Source organism: Aythya fuligula, chromosome 5, assembly GCF_009819795.1.
Source record: "Aythya fuligula isolate bAytFul2 chromosome 5, bAytFul2.pri, whole genome shotgun sequence".
Classification (NCBI taxonomy): domain Eukaryota; kingdom Metazoa; phylum Chordata; class Aves; order Anseriformes; family Anatidae; genus Aythya; species Aythya fuligula.
The window spans coordinates 60,123,412-60,147,853 of NC_045563.1; the positions used below are offsets into that span (position 1 = coordinate 60,123,412).

General features: G+C 36.7%; 1 protein-coding gene across 1 annotated transcript in view; it reads left to right on the plus strand.

Moving 5' to 3' along the window:
• The window catches only part of USH1C (USH1 protein network component harmonin), a 41,807-nt gene extending 18,928 nt beyond the window's left edge, over window positions 1-22,879 (plus strand). Inside the window, exons 12-27 of the mRNA XM_032188755.1 lie at window positions 375-517; window positions 1,122-1,187; window positions 2,448-2,572; window positions 3,782-3,831; window positions 6,400-6,552; window positions 6,922-7,038; window positions 8,966-9,202; window positions 11,150-11,206; window positions 12,741-12,860; window positions 15,912-15,974; window positions 18,699-18,740; window positions 19,056-19,109; window positions 19,256-19,355; window positions 20,684-20,793; window positions 21,801-21,856; window positions 22,780-22,879. Coding sequence (XP_032044646.1) covers window positions 375-517; window positions 1,122-1,187; window positions 2,448-2,572; window positions 3,782-3,831; window positions 6,400-6,552; window positions 6,922-7,038; window positions 8,966-9,202; window positions 11,150-11,206; window positions 12,741-12,860; window positions 15,912-15,974; window positions 18,699-18,740; window positions 19,056-19,109; window positions 19,256-19,355; window positions 20,684-20,793; window positions 21,801-21,856; window positions 22,780-22,879 — 1,593 coding nt within the window. The remainder of the gene's footprint in view (window positions 1-374; window positions 518-1,121; window positions 1,188-2,447; window positions 2,573-3,781; window positions 3,832-6,399; window positions 6,553-6,921; window positions 7,039-8,965; window positions 9,203-11,149; window positions 11,207-12,740; window positions 12,861-15,911; window positions 15,975-18,698; window positions 18,741-19,055; window positions 19,110-19,255; window positions 19,356-20,683; window positions 20,794-21,800; window positions 21,857-22,779) is intronic.
• The last annotated feature ends 1,563 nt before the right edge of the window (window positions 22,880-24,442 follow it).

Here is a 24,442-nt window from a genome sequence, read left to right on the forward strand (position 1 = left end):
CACCATCAGGATTCATTCAATGAGCTGCTCTCTGGCATTGAATTGCTCAGGTTCCAAGAAAGCAGAATGTGGAGTTTGTGCTGGGTAATGTACTGGGAGTGTCTTTGGCATGACCACTACACTACTGCTGATTTTAGTGGTTGCTTGCCTCTTCTAAGGTGTTTAGCACATCATAAATTGGAACAAAACTGGAGTTTCTCTTTGGAGTAAAATTACCAGGTCTTTTGGGGGTCTTTCACAAAGCATTCCTCACTGAAAGTTATGTGAGGAAATGACAGATGTGCTGTTACATAATTGGTTTTGAATTATTCCCCAGAAAAACAATGTTAATGAGACTCTTTCGTGACTGATTTGTGTTGGGGTGCTGATTGCAGGGAAAAGAGCTGTTTATGACTGAAGACGAGAGGCAGAGGGAGGCACGTCTTCGTGAGCAGGAACGCCAGGAGTTGATGCATCAGAAGCGGCTTGCGCTGGAAACCAACAAAATCGTCAAAGAGCAGCAAGAGAAAGAGAGATTGTAAGGACTCCATAGGAGGGTCTGAAAAATGTAGCTTGGATTTGAAAAGGGCTTGTAAGACAGGAATAATTTTAAGGAGATTCCCAACTTAGATTAAGTTATGCTTGCTTTTGTGGAGTCTCTGCTCATAATTACTTATCCCCTTGATGTTCTGGGTTTTCCAAACCAATATTATTCAAATGCATGTCTTCAGTAGGAGAGTCACTCAAGAATCACTGTTCCCTGACTTTCATACCCCTATGGTTTAATGTGATATTTTGTGTTTTCTTTGTGACATTCCCCCGTCCTTTATTTTTAGCGGAACAGTTACAAATTCATACTCTCACAATAACATGCTGTGGAACTGTCTCAGAAGGAGATAGTGACTCACAGAGTTGCAGAGATATCCTTCTTAAGCAGATGGTCTTGAATGTCCTCAGGTTTTAAATAATAGCATGTTGAACTCTTGGTATCTTAAAGAAGACTTTTTAAAGAAGCTTTTTTTTTTTTTCTAATGTGCATGTGTTTACTGTTTGTATATTAACTATATGCTGACACACTTTGTGGAAGTTCTTACTCAGAAAATATTATTTGTATTGTGATGTCCTAATTCATGATGTTATAGAAGAAAAATGGAGATTTCCCAGAAGGCTGCAGAGGAAGAAGAAAGATATCGCAGAGAAATAGCACAGTAAGTAACAACCTACATAGGCAATATGCTGCCCCAAAGAATAGAGTGCTTATGTATGTGCTTCTGTCTGAAAACATTCTCCATATGCTTTTCTAATAAATTTGTACATTTAGCTAAGCATAGGGCCCAGTGCATCCTGGAAGTGTACCACAGAGTTGCAGAATAGGAAACGTATCTGAAAAGCAGCACCTGGAAAACACAAGGGTTATGGTGATGATAAATTCAAAGTCAGCTTGAAGTTGAATGTTTATTTTTAGAGTATGTTATAGTGTGTATATAGTATAGTTAAATAGTATGTACAGAGTAATTTAAGATTGAAGAAGTTCTGTGTCTCTGAATTTGTTTGCTCTACTGGCCGCTACATGTAATTTTAAGAGAAAAGAAGAAATGTGTCCTGGGAGGAAACACATCAAGGACAAAACAGAAGAATAACTAAAGGGATGGAAAATATGCATATGCTTAGGCACTTAATGACATATCCACTTAGTTTATATTAAAAAAAAAAAAAAAAAAAAAAAAGCTTGTTCAGTCTGTGAGAGGTACACAGTGTAGTAATAGTCTTTTCAGATTATCATAGTTCTAAAAACCAAAGCTGAGTAGATTTAGGCTAAACTAAGGCTTATGTTTTTAGCATGTGATATTAGTTGTCTTGAGTAGAAATTTTACTCATAAATTTTTAAGTAAGCTTTTACTTTTTGAGGAGAGATTTAATTAAGTGTTGCATTGAAAACAGTAAGTTTTATAACCTATCCTATCCAGGAAATCAGATTTTTATTAAATACTGCTTTGACTACGTGTGGATATTTTTAAAATTTATCTTAGCTAAACTAGGGAATAACAAGAAAATCCCGGTATAAATAGTCATATATACCTCTAAGACCTGGTATATTTTGGCACCATATGTCAATATACCAGTTCAAGACTAGCTAGAGCCAAGAATAGGCCTTAGGCCACTTAAAGGCACCATATGTGAAGCTCCAAGATAATAGGTTACACGGCAGTATAGTTGTGACATACCCAGGATTTTCTGAATTTTCCTTCAGACTGCCCTTTTTTTGATCGTGGTGCTTTTCTAGATACTTTCTGGGTAATTGTTAGTAAAATGACACTTCATGAAAGGAACATGGTTTGGGAGAAGGGCATTTTATGATTCTTTATCTTAAATAATAAAATAATTAAAAGTAAATAATTGTAATGATTTTACATTAATGTTGTTATTTCTATACTTAGAATTTGTAACTGCATTTTTTTTCCTTACAGGATAACAGCAGAGGAAGAAAAATTTAAAAAGGAGTGGGAAGAAGACTGGGGGCCTAAAGAGCCTCCCAAATCTCTAAAAACTGTGACTGCAGAAGTGCACTCTGCCCCTCATTCTAAACACAAAAGTAAGTAATTGATTTCAGTCTGCTTCTTTGGTATTTATTTCAGACACAACATCAAAGATCTGTATGGAATATATCACTATTTTATGTCCAAGCCAGCTAGAGATGATTTAATGATTGTCAACACTGGAAGTGTGTGATAAATGTATGTAATGGCTCTTACCAGGTACCTGGCTCACAACACCTACACCTGCTCTAACTGATGCTTTTTGACGTGAAAGTTGGAAGTTGATTTGATTTAAGCAGGACCTCCATTCTTTTCAATTATGTGGAAAAATATCACATTACTAACTTCTTTTATTTCATGGAAACTCCCAGTCACACATTGCGGATCTCTATTTCATGGAAACCTCCAGTTGGACTGTCGTTTCTATCTCCTCACTCCTTTCCTCCTTTGTTTCTCTAGAAGATTTAAAGGGAGTTGCATATGACCAACTTGACACAGATGACACCGATGAAGTGACCATGAAGCAGGACAAAAAGGTTTGCTGCTCAGCCTTAACTTCCTATCCTGATTTAGATCCTTCCTGTGTTTCACTTCCTCCTGACAGTCAGTCTTGACACTGAACCTATCATTTGTATTTGCTGGGGCAATGTGTGGTCCTTTGGTAAATGATGAAATGTTACGATACTGTTGTTGTCACTGCATTCTAGAGATACCTTGACAAGAATACAAAACATGTCAATCCTAAGAATGATAGATTATACTTAGAGTTGTGTGTGTTGTTACTGTTTATTATGTAAAATTATGGTAATGGATTACTTTGTATGATTTTACTTAGCTTATTCTACGAAATGGAGCTTTTTTTTTCCTACTCAAATGCCACTGTGTTCTGCCACAAGATTGAATGAGTTTGAATACCTGTTTGATTTTGAGAAGGCTTGTTACACCTAGTGTAAAGTAAGACTGTGACCATAGAGATCTCAGCAATGCATATGTTCTATACGAAGCTTACTTACTGCATTTTTTTTTTCATTTAACATAAGGTATGTGTATTAGTAAATAAGGATTATTTGTGACTAAGTGTACTAGCATAATTGATCAAGAAGTTATCTAAGATCTTGTCATGTAATATTGTACCTTTGTTGTGCCTTCAAATAAATTTTAATCAGTTGTGTATCAGCAGGGATTGATAGGAACCAGTCCTTGACTGTCCTTGTCCTTGACTTTTTAAGAAGAAAACCAAAAACTTTTCCTTTACCTTTTTTTAGCTTTTGGGTGGTTTTATCGGTATGAAGGAAAATTTCCCACAATTCGCAAGGTACCAAGTTTGATAAATAAACTTGTTTGCTGTGCATTTGAATTTTAATTCCTTTTTTCTTCTGTTTCTCCTCTTCCATTAGAATATACCAGACATTATTTAGAGATAGATGCTTCTTCATTTCATATGCATAAGTTAAGATGCTTTTTGGAATTTTTTCTTCTGAATACATTGACCTTCTTAAGTCCTGCCAGCTGCAATGGGAATTGTGTGTACTTTGCAGAAGGCGTTCAGCACAAGTGCACAGTGCATTTCTTCTGTTTTCCACAAATCCTCAGAATAATGTTCCAAAGAAAAAAGCCTCAATAAGAGGCAAAAATTCAATGGGAGTGAAGTATGTGGTTCCCAATTATACAAATATCCCAGAGAGAGGAGGGCTGAAGGCAAAAGACTTTCAGGCATGTGCATCACAGACAGTGAGCAAAAACAACAGAAAAGCTTTAAACTCGATCGAATACCTCTCATCTAAAGAGTTGCCTCTAAAACATTGTGATTTCACATTACTTCAGCTCCAAATAATACTTTATTCCTGATGTTGCTTTATTCTCTTTATTTCTTTCAGTGCATTTTATAGACTTTTTTATTATTATTTATTATTTTGACCTTAATAGAGCATAGGAAATGTCAGTGTACTCTGATGCCATTTTGTGCTGCTAGTGAATGTAAATCATCCTGGATCTGTAACGTGTAAAATTCAGTACACTTAGGAATTATATCTGAAAAATATAAATATATATTAAGAAAATTTAGCCTCTTCACACAAATAGGTGATCTTCTCAATGGCTGCTGGCAAACACAGTTTACAGAGCCTCCAAATAACTTTTCATATATATTAATGGAGATCGACCACAGTTTCTGTTGAGCTATACTACACTGTATCGACTAGAAACTTGAAAAGATTAAAAATAAATCTTTTGCTTTTAGAAATGTTTTGAAATATGGAAAAGGTGATTTTTCATCCTACTGCAAATTACTAATCAATTTTTTTCTGTGCACCCACGAAAACCAAAATTTCACTCTCTACTTAAAATGTTTTTGGGAAGTGCACAGAATCCATGGAGAAAATGGATGGAAAGGACGACTCATCCTGTAGTAGCTGAATGCAGTGAATGCAACTAAGATTTGTCTCATAGACGTTGATGTTCTGAAACATTTTAGCACATGTACTGCTTAGTGAGCAGTACATTAGGTAATTTTCCAAATGTTGATATGTAGCAGGTTGACCTGCTGGGTGTTATGTTTCATAGACAGTCCTAAATGTATCTTATAACTCTTTAGAGGATAAAATGATATCAAAAATTACTACTAAAGTACAAACCAATTAGCTCTGAATAAGACATGCCAGCAGAACGATGCTCAGGTTAAAACATTAGTGTGAAAAGATGAAAGTGTGATAAAAAACTAGAATTATCTCCAAAGATTATTGGTTTTCAATAACAGGAACATTTAACCACAAAGCAATAGAGAGCATATCCCTGAACTCTGTACTACAAAGTTCTAATTACTTTCTTGACTGAGAGGATGACATTTGTAGCTGCCAGGAAAAAATGTTTGCTTTGTTATTAATGTTACACATAGAAGGTGGGAGGAAGACAAATAATGATATGTAAGGTAAAGCATGGTCATGCTTTGAATTCCTAAAAACCCCTTTGAAAAGCCATTAGCCAATGAAAATGAGCAGAGCAAGATCAAATCTGAATCTTAGCCTCTCTGGGCATTGGCAGGAATTGACAATAGGCGGCCAGCCCTGTTGCCCTTCTGTATTTTTTTCAGTGTAACAAAGAGGACATGGGCTTTTCAACATGAAGTAGGCCCTAATAGTACAAGTTGGAGAAGGTAGCTGAAATGTGACATCATTGAAGTAGAAATAAGGAGCAGGGTGTATTTCAGAAACAACAGGAACACGTGCTCCTAAAAGACTATGAAGAAGTTTTGCCATGTGCTTGCATTAGACATCTAAAATTTTAGAGTTGTGTTGCGCTATATTAGGTATGCGCATGATTAGATTTTATGTTTGGTCTTCATGATGCAGGGTTCTTTCCTGGGAGCAATTTAGTTGCTCCACTGATCAAAGCCTTTCCTTTCCATCTAATTTTTTGCATGAAGGCATGCAATGCTGTGTTTAGAATGTATGAAGCATGAAGGTTTTTTAATCATAGAACGGTCACATCTGTGTATACATGAGCATCTGTCACATGAAAGCGGTCAGTCTTGTATTAATGTAAAAGTGCCTGAACAGAGAGATGATAAATGAAGATCTAACCAAAACTATTTGACTATTTGAAGTTTTTTAGTGGATCTATCTGCCCTACTGTTGTAGCTTTGCAGAGGAAAAGTTGAACTGTCTGATCTTGTATAACTTAAATGACTGTGTACAAGCCTTCCAAATAAGGTTGAAATTCCAGCAAATTGCTGGGGAAATTGAGTTAAGATTTGCTTCTAAAAGACTGGCCCCATACTTGCAGTTTAATTCAATTTTCAAGGCAGGCACTCATGTACTGAGCTTGAAGTTTGCTGTGTTTTTAGTTTACGTAAAAATTTAATTTAAGAAAAAAAAAAAATTCCCAGAAAGGGAAAGAGCAAAAGAAGTCAAAAAGTGACAGTTTTTGTGAACAAAAGAAGAATAAAAAGGAAATGGAGTTTGAGCAAAGACTTGCCAAGGAAAAGGAAGGAATGCTGGAGAAGGAAAAGCAACTGAAAATAAATCGTCTTGTGCAGGAGGTATGTTGTATTCTCCTATTAAGTGAAAAATTCTATTGAAAGAAAATGAGCTGCCTCTTCAGTGGAAGTATCTGAGTAGGACATTCATTTAATTTTGTCAAAGATGATAAAGAGTAGAAAAAAATGCATTTCTTGGGAACAGAGTTTTTGAAATGTTTGTTGCTGTCGTCAATTTTTGTCTGAGTGAGGAAACTTTTTATTGAGTGTCTGTGTGTAGTGATGAGCTTAACAAAAGACAGCATAAGAGGAAATCATTCTTAAAAGCACAATTAATTCTTAAAATAATTTAAATAGCATCTCATACTCTTGAAACATTTGTATTGTAACTATACCTCTAATCTCTTTTTGTGAATTGATGGTGTGGTTAAGGTATCTGAAACAGAACGAGAAGACCTGGAAGAATCAGAAAAGGTGCAGCATTGGGTGGAAAGACTTTGTCAGACACGGTTAGAACAGATTTCCTCTGTGGAGAATGAGTCTCCTGAGGTAAAACATAAAAATAATAATAAAAAAAAAATTAAAAAGTTGGCTTTTCTATATATTGTGTGATCTCAAAGTAACTCACTAGTTTTCTCTTAAAAACAACAGCTTTTACTGGACAGAACTGAGCCAAAACCTGTCTTCCTCTTTCCTCCTCAGGCCTCATTTTAAGAGGGAGGCGAAAAATAAAAAACAACTTGTCAGCAATTACGTTTCCATAGTTTACAGGGATGATGTTATTTGATAAAGGTCACTATGCTAGTGTTTTTAGTTTGTCTATCTGAGTATGTTATCACCACAAAATTAACAACTTCATCAGTTTGTGAGCACTGTTTGGGCTTGGTGGGACGTGCCACCAAACAAGCTAGAATTCCCAGCTGTGTTTTTTCAGTGCTATATGCAAATAAGAACATTACTAATGATGAGATCTTGAATGCCTGCTTGTATTGTATGCAATCATAACTAATAAAGGGACAGGTTAATTGAGTGATAAGGGGGGAAAAAAAGTCCCAAAGAATATGAGGTTTTTTGTTTGTTTGTTTGTTTTGTTTTTATTTTGTGTTTCAAATAGTCCCCTCAAATGAAGGAAGTGGAATATAGTGATTGAGCTTTAGAGCCGCGTGACTCTACATGTGGAGAGAGGCTTTCCCACTGTCCTGCATTGGCTTTCTTCCAAGCACAGTTGCTTCCAAGAGGAACACTGCAATCTGCTGAATTCCCCCATGACCCCCAAGCAATTGTAACCACAAAGGGGACCTTTTGGGAACACTCTTGGACAAATTTCCTTCAGGTCAATAGGGAGCAGCCCTGAAAAGGCAGATGGTCCTGTGTTCTTCCTGGCCTTAGGCTTCGATCTATTTGGTTCTTCAGTGCAGGTCACCAGGACAGTGAAATGTTAATGGTGATTTTTTTCTCACTGCTTAACTTTGTCTGCCTGGGTTCTACCAGATCTTTGTCCTTCTTGAGAAGGAAGAGATAATATTGTAAATTAAATTCATTGGTCAGAGCTCTACTTTGATTTGAGACAAACACTGTATTTGCTCCATCAATTCTTCTTTATATTACATAGTTTTCAATTACAATTCTGCTACAAAACTATCCAAGCAGTTAAACATGAAGTAAAACATACAGATGGAGTGCTCCTGAGGGGTAAATGTGACTAGACTACCTTTGGGCCTGATCTGCATCTTGGGTACAACAGCACTCCAGATCTGTTGAGCTCTCCCAAAGAAATGTGTATGCTTTTTAATACCAAAGGGTGAGTATGACAGATGACACCTCAATGTCAGCAGAGAGATCCACTCGGGGGAAGCATTGTCAGATGAGACTAAGATGCGGGTATCTGTAGAACAGCTCATCTTCAATATTTCCCAAGCTGAGTCTACACAATAGCAAATGAGAGACTGTCAATCAGATTTTATTAAATACCTAAGTCAGATCACTGATAGGCATCTAAAGACAAATGTTAGCAACTCTAATATGTACAACTCTAATCTGTACAACCCTTCCTTAGACCTGCAGACACTTTCTCCTAACTTTTTTGGGGGGTGAGCTACTTGTTCTGCTCAAACTGTGGAGTTTGCTAGCCTCACTGTGAATCTGGTGTTAACAGAAATTATAAGGTTCAGACCCTCCTGACAATCTGAACTCCATAGCACCCAAAACTGTATTTGGTAACTGCTTAAATTTACTTCCCCCTCTTAAATTTACTTCCCCCTCTCCTCTTAAGATCAGGTTATGATTATTGCAGACTGATCCCCTTTCCTCTCCTTTCATAGGAAAACTTTTAAATATATTCTGTGTGCAAGAAGGCAAGAGCTTTTGGTGCAGGAGCAGTTGGGTTGAGTGGTGTTCTAGGATTTGCCATTAATTTCTTCAAAGCTATTGCAGGCAGATGAACTGTTAAGGCAGATTTCTGTTCTCTTGAGAGCAGTTGGCAAGTGGACGTCCTTCGGCATCTCCCTCTGCCCCATCAATGCGGCGGTTTGCCGGGGGCCTGCAGCTTCATACCACGGATCTTGATGACATAAACTTAGATGAAGTTGACAAACAAGTGGCAGCACCTCCACCCCCACCAGCTGTTACTCCAGTATCACCAGGTCATCCACTTCCCACATCCAGTGTTCCACTTCCAAGAGGTCCGGCGCTGGCAGTACCACCAGCTTCCCAGGTGACCTCACTGTCTTTGGATGCATGTGCCTCTACCCTTCCCCTGCCTGGCATCACTTCCCTGCTCCATCACTCACTTGGTCAACTGGATCTACCCATCTGCCATATGCATTATTAAAAGGAGGGTTTCCTTATTCCTTACTTACTGAATGCACTTCAGAGGCAGTTTTATTAATACTTCTAATTCAAGTCCAGAGGGGTTGGCTCTATCCTCCCTGCATGCGTTGCAACCCCACCACATGCAAGTATCTTTGGCAGAATGTATTGGTTAAAAAGACTATTTGGACTTGCATGTCCCATTCTACCCCCTCCCCCCCAAAAAAAATAAAAAATAAAAAAACAATGGTTATGCAGCAAATCTGACTCATACTTAAATTTGAGAAAATTATCTTTGTGGTGAAAAATCGTTATTGTGAAAGTGTTTTAAATGTTATCAAATAGCTTTGCTGGGTGAAAAGATTGGACCAAGGAAATCAGGTGGAAATCACAAGCACAAACTTTTAAAAGCTAAACACAATATATCAGTACAATACTTTTAATTGAACTAGTGTTACTAATCTGCAATTCAGGTTTGCTGAGTTTTTATTGACACAAGAGTTTTGGATTTCTTTGAAAAACACCTTTCTCTGTATTACAGTCTCAGTCCAAAAGAGAATCAAATATAAGAAATCTATTGCCAGATCTTGTTTTAGGAAAGAAATGGCAGCTGCTGCTTCATACTTCCCTTTGCTGAGCACTGTAATGGGATCCATATACTCCAGTTTGTGTAGCAAAATATTCTTATGTTTGTTTCAAACAGCAGAAGATAGTTGCATATGGCAACTTCTTTCCTGCATGTTTTTCTGCATGGGTTGATTGACTGGATTGGATTAAAAAAAAAAAAAAATTTTTTTTTTGCATGTTTACTTGGAAATACTAGACTTGTCTTTTGCATGATTTTGTTTGTGGTGGGAAAATATATTCAAACTATTCACTTTTTAGGGGAAACTAAAAATTATTTTTGTGAATAATTGCCGTGACATGAACTGTTTATCTTTCCTTATAAACTTAAGTAGACCTCTGACAGTGTTTCATCTTATGTGGTTTATGTGTCTGAAGTACCAATAATATGTTAGCTCTATTGAAATGGAGATTTCAGGTGGCCTTAAAGATAACAGGTTTTCGTAGTTGGTTTAAAAATAAAAATAAATGTCTGTGATTCCACACAAAAGTGTAGAAAACACTAGTGTTCAGAGGAGAAATGTTCTCTTAACGCTAACAGAAAATGCTAACATTTGTAGAAGTAATATAGGAACTGCCATACTGGATCTGACCTCAAGCCTATATTCCAATACGTTTCTGAATGTTTTTCATTGCCAACTGTTTTAAAGGTAGATAATTGGAGAATAAGTAACACAAATATAAAATAATTTAAAAAAAAATAGACTTCAATAATGATAAGCTAGTTTTCACTAAATATAACTAGCAGTGTGTATGAGGAAAGAAGTAAGTTCTTAATAAAGTATTAATACTGAGCCAGAGCTGCTTTGTTTATAAGCAAGTATCAGATGTAGTAGTAAAATCAGGTGGACAATTTCTACTTGCTGCTTTTTAAAAGTCAGTTTTTGACAGCACAGAAACAGTTTATTTGACTTCAGCAGTAAAAGATCTTGTATTTATGCCTGCCAAAGTGAACATTTAAGACTTCTTGTTGTCGTTCCACAAAGAGACTTTTCTAATATTACTCAAAATTGTAAATCTTTATGGTGCTGACCTTTTTTTCTCCCTAGATTATTTTATTTCAAATTCAACTCCTTAACAGATACCTGACAAAAGGAATGAAATTTCTTGTCAAGTATGTTCCTGACAACTAACTATTAAAATATCTGGTGTAAACCGATCTGTTTCTCAAAATTATTGGCAGCTATATGTTGTATCTGAATCCAGTTCTAAGTCTGCTACTGTTTAGGTTGTAAGAAACACCTCCCATGTTGGAAAAGCATCTTCTGTGTCAAGCAGTCCGCTGGTATGTCACTTACTGTTAATTATGAATGTAGTTTTATGAACTTCCCATGTAATGCTAATGTAAAGGAAATGTCAAGGTTCCTGCTCTGCATGGCTAATTTATTTCAAATTCAGTACTTGTATTCATATAAGTGGATCCACTGCTGTTTTGTAAGATACCTAATACCAGGTAGTGGAAGCAACTCATAATGGTCTGAAAACTTCATATTTCAACCCTTCGGCCATATGCAGTCAAAGTTTGCATGTTGCATGCTAAGTCCGTATGTTTGAGAGCATAAACATGTAAGCCTTCTTCTGTCAAGACATACAAAGGGAGTTAGACTGACCTTTATTCTAGGTGCTACAAAGCAGGCTTTTTTTTTTTTTTCTGAGAAGAAGAATCATTTGCTTGATAACTGTTTGCAGTGACTTTGACTCAGGATTGCCAGATGTCAGTTTTCCTCATTCTGAGGCGCTCTAGAAGTCTCTCTCTAAATTGTGTGACTGCAGGAGAAAGCATCCAGTCCCAGTGTGACTTGAACAAAGTTGATATCTGTGAACCTTCCCGTTCTTCCGAGATCAAAAAGTTTAACAATGTATTTTGTGCGGGAGAACGTTAATTGAGGGATGTCCAAAGGGACTTCCAAAGACCTGGTTCCAAAACTTTTTTTCTTCAATTTGTTGAAACAAACAAAACACACATACACAAACAAAACAACAACAAAAAAACCAACCCCACACATTCCTCTGTTTAAAAAATGGCTTAACCAATTTACTGGAAGTGATTCAAATACTTTCAGAAGATACAGCTTGTACTATATGAATGATATCTGGAACAGATCACATTTCCTATGAGAAACATTGACAGGAGTGTGCTGAGAGTTGCTGGGGTTAAGTCAGAAACTAAACCCACAGGGTTCAGTTTTGAACTCTTTATTTGAATACAACTATGCTTGACGTCAGTGGGAGTTTTGACTGAGTAAGAAGTATGGAATCAGACTCATGGCTAGTACGTGATGCATGGTGAGGTCTCAAATGGCTCTGGATAACTTTACTTTGCAGAGTTGAGAGGAAGTAATTAGCATAGCTAGCCCTTGTCCTTAACTCCAAGCAAGTTATCTTGAAGTTACGTATGTGGAAAACTGATCACTACAGTCCTGGTGAATTTCACATTAAAGAAATCCATTTAGACACTGGTTACAGTTTCATTTCAGGTTCACTCTTCTTTCTCTCAGTTTTAGCAATTTCTGCAGTTTCTCATTTAGTTCATTGCCTTTACGGGATAAATGCCAAAAGCAGGGATGAGAATTTTCCATAATCTTGCTGGTGAAGCCAGAGTTTAAGGGGAAAAGGCTACTGTTTGGATGCAAGAGAAATTGTGTTTTCATTTGCTAACTTTGTAAGTCTCTTAGTTAAAATATTTCTGTAAGTCTTTTATTGTTTTAATACCGTTGAATTCATTACCATAAATTATTTATATTGGAGCATCTTGGTGAAATGTTGGTTTTGCATGAATTAAGATGTGAATTGTAATTTTCTTAAATTAACCCCTATAGCAACTTGCTCCAAGTCCACCTACCCAACGACATCCAGGGGTACCAATAGTCTCTAAACCAGTCATGCTGCATCCTGACCCAAACTTTATGGTCAGGCCAACAATCAAATCTGAGGCCCTGGTAAGCCTTTTAGTCCTGGTAAGCCTTTTGGTGTGTGGTTTTGTTTTTCTGAATGCTACAGTACTGTGGGATTCATTGACTTCTGAAAGAAGCCATGCTTGTCTCATTTTCTGCTAGCTGACATTCATTTAGGTTTTCAAGTGATCACTAATGGTAAGTACAAAACAGTGTCTTTCATTCTTTTCATGATACAAAAGTCAATCTAAGTGAGTCTTTGTTCTGGGGTGCCTAATTCTAGAGCAATGTAGAGCCTTACTCTCCCTAGGAGAGTCTGCACATTTTATTTTTTCATTTGTGAGCTGATTTGCATTTTTATAAATCATGGATTCATTTGTCAGAAATGAAATAGTAAAAAGTTTATGATGTTGAATTTTTCCTATGTAAATAGTCATGAATGTACTTGAAATGTATCTGTGGATCTCATTCTTTTCTTTCCAGAGAGAAAACTTACATCATTATATCTTATATGAGTATCAATAAACCTGTAATATAAGTTATATGAAGAAACTCATCATGTGGTGTTACTGCAAAGTTGACTTACAGTCGAATTCTTTGTCTTCTTTTTTTTTCCCATATCTGTTTCAAATGTAAGTGAATAAGAAACTGTTAGGCTAAATATTCTTAGACCAACCATATATAATTTTCAATAATTTTTTTATGAGGGAAGGTGAGCTATGGCTTCCTGAAAAGAAGGAAATACTCTTCTGGCAGGTGATAACTCCCAAACAACAGCCTGAAAATTCATCTAAGATAACTAATAACTGGTCTGTTAGTTATAGCATTACTCTTACGTGTAAACATGACTTACTCTTTCCTTCAGTTGTGTACATGGAACTCTCATTTTGATTGTAATGAGTAATTTGTTATCTCTGCAATTTGGAATTTCTTAGAAGAGGAATAAAAAGAGTAAAAATCATAGTCGGCAGTTAATATAACCAAACTTTGGAAAATAAATATCTGATACGCAGGTATTGAATAGTATGGAAAAATTTGGTGAGATGTTTGTGTTTGTTATCAGGTAGTCTCGGTACAAATTGAAATTGTTGCTATTTATTGTCACTGCTTACAATTAGTTTGAAAGACTAGCAATAAGATTCATCTCCACAGGGAAATTTCTTTTGATATGTTATGCATACACATTTTCCAAACCACAAGACTGCTAAAACGTTTCAGATATCAATCGTCTTGGTCATCTTGGTACCTCACCTGCCTTATGTCAGCTGGAAGATTACAAATTTCACTGGGACAAATATCCTGATAGGATTGAGAGAAACTTCAGTCTTTAAATTGTTTTTTTTGCAGACCTGTTACCTCTTAACACCATTTATGACTTAATGCTGTAAAGGTTATTCATTCTGGATGCGGAGGAAGCCACAGCAGTATGTGGAGTAAGACTTTCATTGATGTTATCTGGCATGAATGGCAAAGCTAACTAAGTTTTGGTTCAGAGAACAGGAGAGGATCAATATGATTTAGTGATGGGGCTTTCAGAGGGGCAAAACCAACACAAATACTAATCTCTGCTCTCCCAACTATTGCAAATATCCTGCTGTGTGAATTAGAAGGCTTTGATGCAACTGCTGCTGCTAAAATTTCCCTCCTCTCCTCTTTTGTGGTTGGATACAGCATTTCTGAAAGGAACAATGAATATTTAAACTTTTCTTGCAAGATATGAAATTTGATTATGCAGGACTGCAGTCAAGGAACATGAGACAGATTCTTAAATACTATGCAGTAAAATGTGGTGATCAGAAATTTCAGTTACTGCCAATAGTTATACCATCTGTGCTGAAAAGGAAATCATTTTTTTCTGAGTGGGTGGAGAGGGGCTGAATAGTGTTGTTGGAGATCTTGCCAGACTTGCCCAAACATCCTTCAAGATAAAAACTTGATTCCTAGTTCAGTTGTTAAGTACACGCAGACCACACATTTGGTATTAATTCATGAGTATGCATGTTTTTCCAAGTAATGGTTATGGATACATGCCACTGATAGAATCATGAATGAAAATGATGGATAGTCATTTGTTTTAAAGGGAGTTGAGTTTGGAAATGTAAACACCATAGTTCAGTCTGTAAGAAGACATTCTTGTAGCAGAAGACTTAAATAAGTTATTAGATTCAATGCAGTGTTTTGCGAGGAGGACAGAGTGCTCTGTTTTGTTTCTTTTTGGTTTTCTAGCTTATTTTATTTTTAAAAATCTTTGTAACATGAGGTTCTGTATTTCAAGTGATTGCAAACTATAATACAACCATTTTATACCATTTTATGAATAAACTAAAAAAAAAAAAAAAAAAGACTTGATATGGGATTAAAATTACTAAAGCCCAATACAATAATTAAAAAAAAAAAAAAGTAAATTGCAGCAATAATTGATATACTGAACTTCCTTGTAGTCGTCCAAATCAAAAGAAATTGAAGTAAGACCACTCATAAATAAATTAGTCAAATAAATTCAGTAGGATAGTTTTTAGTAGAATGAACCTGTTCCTCTAATTGATATTTAAGTAATTGCTTGTTTCAGAATAAACCCAAATACACATAATCTTTTGGCTCATCAACTTCATAAGGATTTTAGTGTATTATAATTCACCCTTCAGTATAGGAAATCTACTAATAGGAGAAAAAAAATATTCTTGTAGTGTGCATATATCATGAGGTTTTGATAGTTTGAAAATCATCACAGTCTAGCATTTTGTCCGTATTTTTTTCAATTAATTTTTCAGAATCACGCAGCAGAAGTCAAGGTATAATTCTCTAGAAATTAGGGATAACATTGAGTCATGGAAATTATCTTTAAGAAATCTTGTGGTATGGAAATGTGAATTACTTATGTAGTTCCTCTCTAATTCTTTCCTCTTTGTGTTTGTTATCATTTCACTCTGTGTGTTCTCTCATTTTGAAATGGTGTAGGGAAGAAGTACTAAAAAAGGCAAGTGTGATTTAGTCCTGAAACGAGAAAAGAAAAGCAGCAAGATTATTTACGATTAGGCATTATTTGTTTACAACAAGAACTTAATATTTGGTTTGGCAATTTTCTTTCTTTTGCAGCCACAAGAGATGTTTAAAAGGATGGTGGTTTACAATTCATCATTTAGATCTAACAAAAAACAAGTAAAATAATGTTTTCCGTGTTTTGTGTGGTACTTGTGTTCTCACTGAGTGTAGGTTTTCTTCCTAATCCTGTTGCTGAGTTTCTAAAACAGAGGATATAAAACAGCCCTAGTGCATGAAAACTGCTAGTTTTGGTAAACTTTCAGTGTGTGCATGTGGCGCCTGCTACCCTAGGAAGATGAATAATGAGAAGATAGTGAGTCCTCCACATTGAACCATCTTGAAGCTACTTATGTGGTTAGTGCGATATTTAAGATCGTTGTATATTGGTAACTGATCTGAGACTGGGCAGTTTTTTCAATATTCCTAAGGTTTTTTGTTTGTTAGCTTACAGTTTCAATGTTTTCTGTAATATAATAGTTTTAGCTTAACAAATAAAGCTATTATCATAACAGTAATTGGTAGGAAATCGGAGGAACTGATGGTGGAAAGTACCTATGCACGTAGCCTTTCCTCATGTTGTGTAGGATTTTTCTACCATATTGCTACTTCTATAGCTTTCCTCTATGCAAGTTTAAACGGACGTTGTGGTGTGCTTTCGTCTCTCCCTCTTTGGTTGACTGGTCTGTGGTTTAAGAGATTGTCCCTTGAAGTGAACCTGATTGCCTGATTTCTCTGTTGCTGTTAAATGTGCCAGCTCCTTTGTGAAAGCAAGCTAACCTAGATGTGTTGTCATGTTACATGAAAATGTTGGGGTACCGTTTTGAGCTCACAGTGGTAAAACATGAAGATTAATAATGATATTTTTCTTCTCTTGCTGTTTAGTTTGAGTTTTTCTTGATATTTAACATTGGTCAAATAATAAAATCATTTTGTAGACATCTTTTCTAGACAAGTGAAATCATTATACATAAGAAGGAAAATACAGGATGATTTTTGACAACTTCAAGGTTAACCATAATGTATCCTACTGAAAATCATGAATTAGGCCTGTTTTGTAGGTGTTGGCAAAATGTCAAATATTTAAAACTTCCATTAGTCCACAGAAAGACGAACAGATATATGCTGTCTTACTTCAATAGGATCCTTCAAGTGTGCAGGGCTCCATCTGAGAAGGTGGATTTCTATGAACAGATCCACTGTTGAGGATTCAAGTACTTCAGCCTGCATAAGCTGGAGGCTTGTGTCAGAAGGGAAAAAACTGGATTTGACTCAGATAGCAAATCAAACTTGGTGACTGTTCAATTGAAACTGAATATTAGTATGTTTTAATTCTTCATTTCTATTTATTTTGGTAAGGTCACGTTTGTTATTGACTGATGCTAGAAACTACAGTAAGCTGTGCCATTGGCTTAGGTGTTTTATTTTCTTTTTGTTTTGTTTCCCACCCCAAATATTAGCTCCAGCTTCCCTCTAGAAGTCTGGACAGATAGTTGTTTCACTGTAGTCAAATGTTTAATGTTCCATATTCTACTAATGTGCAGTCCTTTGAATATTACTGTAAATCAAGAATGTTCTGTACTATTTCCCTGAGATATGCTGAGCAGTGGAAGGTTGGATTAGCCCCATGCTTTCCACTCCGTGTTGCTTGGTTCATTAGCTGCTGCTTGGTGCACGCTCTCTCCTCTGTGAATTTCTGATGCTCCTTTCTGGGAAGAATTGCTGCCATTCAGAGGATGTGTTCATTTTATTATGGCTGTATTTGTACACTTACTGGATTCAGATCAAATCATTTCTTTGCAGGTTTTTTTTTTTTTTTTTTTTTTTTTTGGGTGGGGTTTTTGTTTTTTTTCCTGTTTGAAAATTGGTTTTCCCAGGAAAATTTTCTTCAAGGGCAACATCTGTTTTTCATGAGGGTGACCTGGGACAAAGAGTTCAATGACTTGCTTTTTAGATTACATAATGAATTAGTGACTTGGCTGAGATTACAGTTCTTTTCTCTAAGTTGTTTGCTCTGAGACCATTTATATCTACTTTAGCCATCATTCCAGAGATCAATACAAATTCATGTATTCAAACTATTAGTTGTTCAGGGTATTCTTTACTGTAAAATGTTTCTCTTGCAGTTATAGTGACAGTGCTCATAAGACTGATATACTTCCTAAATGCATGAATGATTGTTTTTTCCCCCAAGATGGAATTCTACCTTTACTGAAGGTAGATGAGATTCCCATTTATTTAGTACCTCGAAGTTAGCAGTTAACAAATGCAATACAAGCAAACCTTATTTAAATGCTAAATAAGATGTGGATTCTCAGTTCCCAACAGAACCACATGAAAATGAAATCATTTTTTGTCCTTTGCTTGTGGTATGGCGTCAACTTCCTGAAATTCCAGACAGAAGGCGAGAAGGGTTTCTAAAGAGTCTGGTCCTACAAACTAGACACCATGGAGCAGTGTTGGTGGTAGTCCCAAGACAACACATGGTGGTAGTCCCAAGAAAGTTTGCTCAGAAGAGCTTGGCAGAACATACCTGCCTGTGGTAGATTTGGCCCTTTCTGTCAGGTGTGGAGAGGAACTGCTGAACTGGTAGTGTAGTAAACTGTTCCTCAAAATTGCTCCATAGTATGGCCAGGTCAAACTGCTGATTTATTGTAAGGTCTTAAAATGTCTTCTGACTGTCAGGATGGACTATCTGCTACCTTTCTGTGTTTTTCTCCCTTTATAGTCTTCTTTCCTAGCTTACAGAATTATGTTTTCTCACTAATAACTAAAATTAAGCTTTTACGATAAGCATGTGCATGAGCCTAATGTTTCTACAACTGAGTATTGTTTTATTCTCAGGGCTTCCAGAAATATGTGGAAGACTTTGATCCATATTCAATGGTAAGGAAAGAATTATGGTATGTCTCAGTTTAATATAAAATACACTAGGAAAAATAAACACGTTCTTGATTTTGAGGGCTGGGAGGGGGTAACATTCTTGCTTCTTGTTTTGCTGGGACCTGACCATTTGTTTCTTCTAGCCCTGTTGAAAGGGACCTTCCTTACATGAAAGGATGAACTGGTGTTCAGCTCTTCCTCTAACACTATTTTGGAAGAGGGAAAGGTCCCTTTTCACCTGCAATCTACATAGACGAGGTTAATTGTTTTTTGTTTCCAAAATGGAAATGAATAAATAACCATGATATCTTTTCGTAGTTTACCCCGGAGCAGATTATGGGAAAAGATGTACGGCTATTACGCATTAAAAAGGTAAGTACTCTTTTATCTATTTATATTTAAAGGGTTGATGTAATCCTCTCATGTATGGATACATCTACTGGGAAGAATGAAAGATTAAGTTCCTGTTGATGGCAAGAATTACCAACCTTTTCTGAAATGAAACTCTTTTTTAATAGGAAGGATCATTAGACCTTGCAGTTGAGGGAGGAATTGATTCTCCGATTGGAAAGACAGTAGTCTCTGCAATCTATGAGGGTGGTGCTGCAGACAAGCATGGTGAGTAACGATGGGGAACTTGAATGCTGCTGCAAAATGGCATCTTCCACTGACCGAGTTCTTGGCTGACTTTGCAGTTGCTGCTGGTACTGAGAAGCACAGATAGACTGCCCGAGGCAGCCAAGTTCTGTCTCAGCTCTAAGTGCAGCTCAAAGAGAGGCTCATGGTTTGAAGACTGCTGCTTACATTTATAAAATTTACGTAATTATTAATAATGCTTAAGAAGAAATAGTCAACTCTGTTGTATTTTCATCATAGCCAAAGTTTCAGTAATATGACCCAAAAATGTAGAGCTGTTCTCTTAATAAGGACTCCCCCTTTTTCGGTCAGATATCAAAAAATGCTGATTTTGTTAATTCAGGAAACCTAAATCTGGCCTCCATTATTTCTCACTTCTAAAACAATTACATTTGGAGGACTTCCATGTGCAAAGCAATTACTAGAACATAAGCTAGTGCTTAGCTTTGTTCTTAATGCTACTTTCAATAGCAATTTGTTTTGTAAAACATCTGGCTTTACTCACAGAATCTAACTAAAGGCCAAAGCATTCTGGTTTACAGCTTAATCTAGAAGCCATGAGAATATGCCAGCACATCCAGGCTTTGCTCCTGGGAGCCAGTCTCCCATCCTTACCTCGAGAACCCTGGTGATGACCAGGTAGATGGACGGGACAGTATCTCCTTAGGTCTTCTTTGACCTTGTCCCAATCACAGCTAAGCTGAAGTCATTCTAGCTTTGAAAACATCTTAGCCACAATTTCTTATTCCAAGTGCTTGGTTTCTCTTGGACTTGTGAATGTTGTGGGCTGTCCCCTTATCATATGTGTTGTCCCCTTCCCAAATCCAGTTCCAGTTACCTGATTGTCCTTCATTCCAGATTAGCAAATCAAAACCAGTTCTGAAAACTAAACATGCTTTTGAAGAGGAATGACAGTCCCGCAAACTCTTGACAAATGCCACTTAGACATTCAGGTATTTAAGTAATGCTGCCATTTTCATAGTGGTAACAGACTACAATTAACCACAGTTCATGAGGAATATAGGTGGATTACACAGACTGGCAAACTGCTACTACAGAAAATCTCATTGAACTAGATTCTTACAGCTCATAATCAATAAGAGAAGATTAGAGTGACTCGTCCATGCCTACCTAAAAATTCCTTTTGCCTTTGCCTGTAGCAAACCTTCTTGTCTATGTCAAATTTCAGTGTAAGCCTTCACATTAGTTAAGACACTATGTTTTTCATTATACTTGGTACTGCATCAGAGAAGTCTGTCACAGAACTTATTTTGCTTACATGTATGTATACTGTTTTGGTCTGCCACCAGGAGGCATAGTGAAAGGAGATGAAATACTGGCTGTAAATGGCAAGATATTAATTGACAGCAGGCTGGCAGAAGCACAAGCAACTCTAGCAAAAGCTTGGAACATGGGCGGGGTAAGTACACGGGAAGACTTTTTCATTCTACCTATAACTTTCATCATGTACTCTTGTCTTTCGTGACATTGTCACATGAATAGGAACAAGGTTGGAAACGTCAAAAGTACGGGTGTGTCATGCCACCCAACTGAATTGAAATCTGCAGAGGATGATGGTGTACAGCAACTCTGAAAATCATGGCTGTAATTGACTCTGCAAGTTTATGGCATTTAGCCACATGTCAAGATTTGTATTTAAACACATTGCAGTCTGAGTGTGGATAGTACATTTATCTGTAGAATCTCTAATACTGAAGCTGACTTGGAAGCTGATAGGAACTTTGATAATAGCTTATCTAATCTTTGATTTCTTAGTGTACAAATGATGCTGCACTTCAGCTAGAGTGAGTGTCTTCTCAGCAAGAACTGTATTAATTACTGTGATGATTAAATGCAGTATGCTACTTAGAATGGCTGTTTTTTCAAAGCTTATTGCAAGATCAATAGATTTTTCTTTAATTTCAGGATAGAAATCAAACAGCTCGGTCTTGAAACTGTATTCCTATATAGAGACGTGTTCCTGTAGCGAGGTGGGGGTTGGTCTGTTCTCCCACATGCCTGGTAACAGGACGAGGGGGAATGGGCTTAAGTTGAGCCAGGGGAGTTTTAGGTTAGATGGTAGGAAGAACTTCTTTACTGAAAGGGTTGTGAGGCATTGGAACAGGCTGCCCAGGGAAGTGGTGGAGTCACCATCCCTGGAAGTCTTCAAAAGACGTTTAGATGTAGAGCTTAGGGATATGGTTTAGTGGGGACTGTTAGCGTTAGGTCAGAGGTTGGACTCGATGATCTTGAGGTCTCTTCCAACCTAGAAATTCTGTGATTCTGTGATTCTGTGATTCTGTGATTTTGGTTTTCCAGGAACAGATTGCTTTTCTGGTTATCTATCTGATATTCCATAGTGGTCCGTTAACCACCTCTAAAAGGAGCATTTAGCAGCACACATGTGCTTGTGCTTTTTTGTTGCAGGATTGGATTGACTTAGTCATTGCAGTGTCACCTCCGAAGGAATATGACGATGAAATGTAAGTGCATAAGCTTTCTTTGTCTGGTGATCAAAAGGCTAGGAACAGCAGTTCATACAGTTTGCTTTTTATTGGACAGATAATGCCTTAAGTATTTATTTCCTATGGACTACGTGACCTTCTTCATCACATGGTTGCTAATTAGTTAATCATAAGTAGCTATCATGCATTACAGCAGTGGTTCCCAGAGTTCTTAAAATGGTGAATCTCAAATTACTATTATTATTATTATTATTATTATTGGAGAAATTGGTTATCCTGAGTCTGGATAGTTTACTATGATCCCATGAATCATAATAGGAAGACAAAAATGCCCATAAGCATTCTTCATCAAACCCAAATATTTAATTCTGTGATGGGATTTTTTTATTTTTATTTTTGTTGTTGTTGTTTGATTGTTGGGTTTTTGTTCATCTCCATTTTTTTTTTGGTGGGGTGGGCATTTTAAATTAGATTGCAGTTACTATCCTTGACTGAATCAACCTAAGTGTAAAATTTTCAAAAGGGCTAAGTGACTTGTCTGTCTTGGCAATTGGCGACATTCACGGAGTCTTTATTTTTAAAGATAATCTGTATAGGTATGAAACAAGACACCATGGTGTAGTCTGATATAGGTATCAAGTTGATACCCCTTGCCTTACTTTGAATAAAGCTTCAAAAGCAAGACCGATGTTTTCTAGTTTGATTGAAAGAAAAGATTTCAAGATATCCTTACTACGAAGTAAAATGGTAGAGGAAAAGTTTTCTAGTTACTGTTAACCCTGAATCTTGTTCTGTGTAGAATACCCATTATGAATTGCTGTAACCCAGTACACAGTTTTACTGGCTAATACTGACTGAAGACTGCTGTAAAATTGTTTAAGCTAACGAGTCAGAAAATAACTGTTATTATTATTTTTTGTTATTATATCTTGTATATTTAGCCCTACTAATCCCTCCTCAACAGTCAGTCCGAACACACACAAAAAGGTTTTTGAAGGCAGTGCACCCGTGTACAGACAAGGGTATCTCCTGCAGCTGTAGGCACTGCAGTGTCCCCTCATGGTGAATAGCCAGCCCTGGGTTAACATGATTGTCCATTTTGAGGCTGTATTGTTTTTCCAGCATGTGCCTGCCTATCAATTGCATGCCACACTCTGCTTTTGTTCCTGGCATGCTGGAGTGTTCTTTGGGCTTTTGCCATGCCTGTCCTATTAAAAAATAAAATAAAATAAAATAATGTAAAATCCCTTGGAGGTCCTCTACAGGATTGGTTTATCATCTGCAAGACTATAAAATGAATAGGCCCTGCCTAAGCAATTAGGATTAATCTAGTACTTTTTTCTTATCTGTGGACCACTGCTGTGGCTTTGTGAATTCGTAAATAAATAATTACTTCATCGTTAAGGCTTGTCCAAAGAACAAGTTTCCTTTTGTATCGTACAACAGTGTGCTTCTGAACAAGTGTTCACAACTCTGGTTTTCACTGAAGCTTACCTACGCTGATTTGTCACTAAATTTGGGGTTTGTCCTAAAATTATCCTTGCTTTACAAACTCAGTTTATGATGTATGTTTCCTCTGTACTTTAATAGCTGTAAGTAGAGTCATAGATCTCTAGAAAACCAGGGTAAGATATCTTATTTGCATGTGGTATTTGCGGTCTTCTCGATTGTTACTAACAGTACAAATCAAGATTGTCCAACTGAGATCTAGTTAAATAAAATTGTGCTTGACAGAAAGACAAAAGCTGCACTACAGCTAACAGCATCTGTTTTGCTTTCTTTAGGACATTTTTTTAAAGTACAGAAGGTTACGCTTAAGAAATGAAGTCTTCCCCCTGCAGACACCTGCTGCTCTGAAAATTAATAGGATATCAACAGCCACATAAAATGCATTTTTATTTGAAAGAAATGTGAACAGTCAGATCTGGAAATTGAACTAGAGACTTCATGTTCTTCAGGTAATTTGAGTAATTTCAAATCATTCTGTGGACATACACAAAGAAATTGTTGTGAGCCCACTGAGAAGGACAGCCAGTCAGCATAGCTGTATCTGTGAGAACTCCAAATCTATTCTTCTCTATTTTGGGAAGACAAATTTTGAAAATTATCTTCCAGTTTTCCCAGAAATATACACCAAAATGACAAATGAAGATGGAACACAGATGTCTGTTCCCACATGCAACATTTGTGATTACACGTTCACAGGCCAGTTTGGGTGTGAGAAAGCTTATATTTTTACTCTGTACATAGTGATTTTCCATGGGGAAGTGGGGACGTATATGAGTAATTTCTGTTCTCACTGATATCCTTGTAGCTCTCTTAATGTCTGTTTCTGTTGCCCAATTGTGAGTTGTTTTGATTATGAAAATCCTGACTGTAGAAGGGCTTCTACACCAATTATACCAGGAGTGCGAGCATTATATGGAGTAATTTTGGCGATGCTTCTGTGGTATAAAGGATTTTCTCTACCAGTGAAGTAAATAGCTAGCAAGTAGTCCAGATAACATCACGATGTGTTGTCAGTTATGGTACCAAGTATCGTGTTGGTGGTAAAAATTAATCCCTCATATAGTCAAGGGTGGAAAATTTCGGTCTGATTCAGTC